Below are 3,879 nucleotides of genomic sequence, written 5' to 3' on the forward strand. Positions count from 1 at the left end.
GCTTGCAGTTATGAGATATCTTGATCAAAGGGGGTAATTACTACTTTTATAATATGCTCACAGATATTAAAAAATATTAAAATATGTTTATTAAGAGATAAAAAGACATTATTAAATGTAATTTTTATCATTAGAAGATAAAACAAAGAAGATATTACATATTTTGAAATATTTATGATGTAATTGTTGAAAATAATGCCTATATATAAAGCAACATTGTGACTTTGTGAGACACAGGTGTCCCAAGTCTCAGAAAAAAAATAAAAATAAAAAAGCCATTTTTGCTCATAGAGAAGTCTTAATCATCTCCTTCAAAAAACTCTTCTGTGAATTCCAATCCCTTTGACCACTAATCTTGTCTCTTTTACCGTGAATATTCATCGAAAGGTTCTTGATTCTCTCAAATATTCATCGAAAGGTTCTTGATTCTCTCAAATAGTCATCAAACTCTCAAACCAAAGTATCTGTCTTTCTTTAAACACCAAGAATCTCACGTTTTACAAAGAGAGAACTAGAAATAATGGAAGAATTCAAGATCATCAAGAAGAAAATGTGGATGTTTAATTGATCTTTCTCAAACTCTTTCAAGCCTTGTTTTTCACGTAATGGAAGATATTACCAAAACAAGAAGAAGAAGAAGATTTACCAACAACATCAAAGTTATTAACCAGCAAAACTTTCCTACTCAAAAACTCTCCTTTTGGTTTGCTCCAACTATTCGTCCTCCTGGTCTACTCTTCTTTCGCAAATCCGGCTCTTAAGCAACTCTTTTAAAATAAACATTTATTATGGCTGCTTATTCTTTTAATGCAAATTCTTCATTCGGGACTGGTTTTGGTAAACTATATGATCCAATTATAAGTGGTTTTAATGGAGTTTTGCGAGGTGGGTCCTTGTCTCAGTCTCAGACTCAGTCTTTGGTATTGGATAGTGAGAAAGGAGAGCTCGTCAAGGCTCCTGCGAAAGCGGGAAAGAAAGAATTATCAGAGGCCAAAGCGATGGCTGCTTTGAAAAGTCATAGTGAAGCTGAGAGGAGGAGAAGAGAGAGGATCAATGCTCATCTTGATGCACTTCGCGGTCTTGTCCCTTGCCATGGAAAGGTTATTTCTTTTTTCATGTAGGTTTTGATCAGTAATTTTTGTAGTATTAGTTTAGTTTATGTTTTTTTCTTAATTTTGTTTCAGCATGTTGGTTTAATTTTTGGAGCCCTTTAATTAAATCGTGGGGTGTATTAAGCGTTCATCAGCTTTTGATCTGGGTTTTTTGAACTTATAGAATTGCTTCCTGATCAATTTTCTCTTAGAAATTTTGTTTTTGTGAAGGAATCATCATGTTTGGTTGCTAAGAAATGTTAAAAAAGAACTAGGATAACAGGAAAGTCGGATTTTTCATCGCTTAAAGCTCATTTAAGAAAGAAAAATCTCATCACAACTTTAGCTGGAGTAGTTGGCCTATTTTGTAGATGACTTGATTTTTTCAGAAAACAAACAAAACAGTAAACCTGATATTTTAGTTGAATTTTGCCTTAATTTTTTATCATATTGGCATAGTTTTCTGGTTATAAACAAAGGGATTCTTGATTCTTATGCTACTTCAGTATTGTTTGTCATGCTCAAATGCATTCATATTCTCTTATGATGTTTTGAGAAGCCCTATTTCACCAGGCTGTAGCTTAATTTATGATATGAAATTTCTCTGTGATTTGCGAAAGAAAATCAAGTTTTCAGGTTATACAAAAACTGCAGTTTCTTCTTAACTTTTTAGTGCATATTATTTAAGTCAAATAATAATGATGATTTTGTATTTTATGGATCTATTTGTGCTATAGTCAACTGTGATTTTGGAAGGCAATAAAGTCAGCTGGGACAATAAAAAATTCATTATCTGATAATTATATGGGATTAGCTTAATGGAAACCAGAATTCCTTCACAAATTAAAACATCAATTGTGGTCCCAAACTTGAAATTTATTGAAAGTTAGTAGCATCTTATTGATTTTTCTGAAGCTGAATTGTATTTGTATGAGCATTAATTAATTAATTATGGGGTGGATATCAATGATTGTGAATGAGTGAAATCTGGTTCCTTGTTTTGAAATCACTCATTCAAGCTTGTGTACAGGATATATCTGGATTGAAAAATGTTAGAAGTTTACAAAAAGAAAAGAGAAGGCGGTCAACATGTTTGTTTCTATCCACTGTTAACTGCCTAAGGTAAGTGAAAATGTGGGGACAAAAAAGAAACAAAAAAAAAAAAAGAATATGGTGCATGAGTGGTGTACATAATAGAATCTATTTGCGTAGTAGAATACACCGCCTTTGTTATTTTTTAATACAATTATTTGAAAGAATCCCAAAAAAATATATAAAGATTGCTGCCATAGAAGCTATACTGATGTTTGCTTAATTTTTTATGAAGTCAAAGACACCTCTGTATGCTTGAATTTGGTATACTCTGGGGAAGATTTGTGACCATACATATATATATATATATGTTATCTGCTGTGTCAAAGCTTAAAATTGTAGGAGTGGAAATGAGTATTAAAAAGGAAAGTGATGAAAATGATGGGATTGTGGGGCAACCTGCCAGCTCTTCTCTTGTGGATCACTCGTGAGGTTGATGTCTTGGTTTATTATAGATATATGGATTTATGGGGTAGATGTCTGTGTTTCTGATGAGATGATCAATATTATATTTTTATTCTGTTGGGAACGTAAGCAAGGAACAAATTGGTCCTGATGGGTTGATTAATTTGGTGTTCACAGGTGGACAAAGCCACCTTGCTTGCTGGAGTCATAAACCAAGTGAAAGAACTAAAGAAGAATGCAATTGAAGCCAGCAAAGGTTATCTCATTCCCATGGATGATGATGAAGTGAAAGTTGAACCACATAAGGAAGCAGCAGGAGATGGATCTTTCTTATTCAAGGCATCGATCTGTTGTGACTACCGCCCCGAGCTTCTGTCTGATCTAAAACAAGCTCTCGATGCTCTCCCACTAAAGATAGTAAATGTTGAAATGTCAACATTAGGAGGTCGGTTGAAGAATGTTTTTCTTTTCACCAGCTGCAAAGAAGGGAACACTAATAATGCTGAGGCATCCCATCTTCTTGCAAATGCTGTTCACCAAGCCCTGAGTTCTGTCCTGGATAAAGCGTCTCCATCACCAGAGTACTCACCAAGAACAACACTTCCGAACAAGAGGCAGAGGATCTCTTTTTTCGATTCCTCCAGCTCTTCTTCTTGAGAGCTTAGATCTTGCTGGCGTTGACAGTGTCACAGTGTGACAATGTGCATAATCTATATAGCGGTTGTGTATTTATACGTGGCTGCATGAATTTACTGTTCCATTTAGATACACTTGTATTACATAACTTGAATAATTGCGGACAAATTAAGTTGTTCTGCTAAGACTCTAAAATGGTGATCAACTATTGATCATCATGCTGCTATCATGTATTTCTATGTGTAATGGACTCAGTTGAAGATTGATAAGTTCCCTTTGAATTTCCAATGGGATATAAATGCTCGTGGAGTTTTTATAGCACTATGTAAAAATCAATTAAATTCAGTCCATTCAAGTAAATATTGAGGTATATATGAATTTGTAGTAAAATACAAACCATATGGAATGTTTTTTATTTTTTTATTTTTTATGTCGGGAGTATCCAGGTCAGCTTATACGTACCTCAACTAATCCTTTGAGGTTTTGAAACTACCAATCGGATAAAAGTTCTAATACCTATCCTTATTAGTAGGAATCGAGGAAGGACTCGAACTTAGGAACTTTTGAATAATATACACTCAAGAGTTCATATTGAATCACTCAATCACCTAGAGATAGTTAACCATATGGAAAGTAACTTGTTGCTGTATTTTTT

At 33.8% G+C, this 3,879-nt stretch overlaps 1 protein-coding gene across 2 annotated transcripts; it reads left to right on the top strand.

Annotated features, from left to right (window-relative positions):
* The first annotated feature begins 254 nt into the window (after window positions 1-254).
* On the top strand, window positions 255-3,545 carry LOC116126748 (transcription factor bHLH106-like). 2 transcript variants are annotated; one of them, XM_031412414.1, is made up of 3 exons: window positions 256-387; window positions 419-1,100; window positions 2,766-3,545. In XM_031412414.1, the coding sequence occupies exons 2-3, from the start codon at window positions 789-791 to the stop codon at window positions 3,243-3,245; spliced, it is 792 nt and encodes a 263-aa protein (XP_031268274.1). In that variant the 5' UTR covers window positions 256-387; window positions 419-788; the 3' UTR covers window positions 3,246-3,545. The 2 variants fall into 2 exon arrangements, with proteins under 2 accessions (XP_031268275.1, XP_031268274.1); XM_031412415.1 differs by having other exon boundaries at window positions 255-1,100.
* Window positions 3,546-3,879: the final 334 nt, after the last annotated feature.

This window comes from Pistacia vera, unplaced genomic scaffold, assembly GCF_008641045.1.
Source record: "Pistacia vera cultivar Batoury unplaced genomic scaffold, PisVer_v2 Contig183, whole genome shotgun sequence".
In the NCBI taxonomy this organism is placed as follows: Eukaryota; Viridiplantae; Streptophyta; class Magnoliopsida; order Sapindales; family Anacardiaceae; genus Pistacia; species Pistacia vera.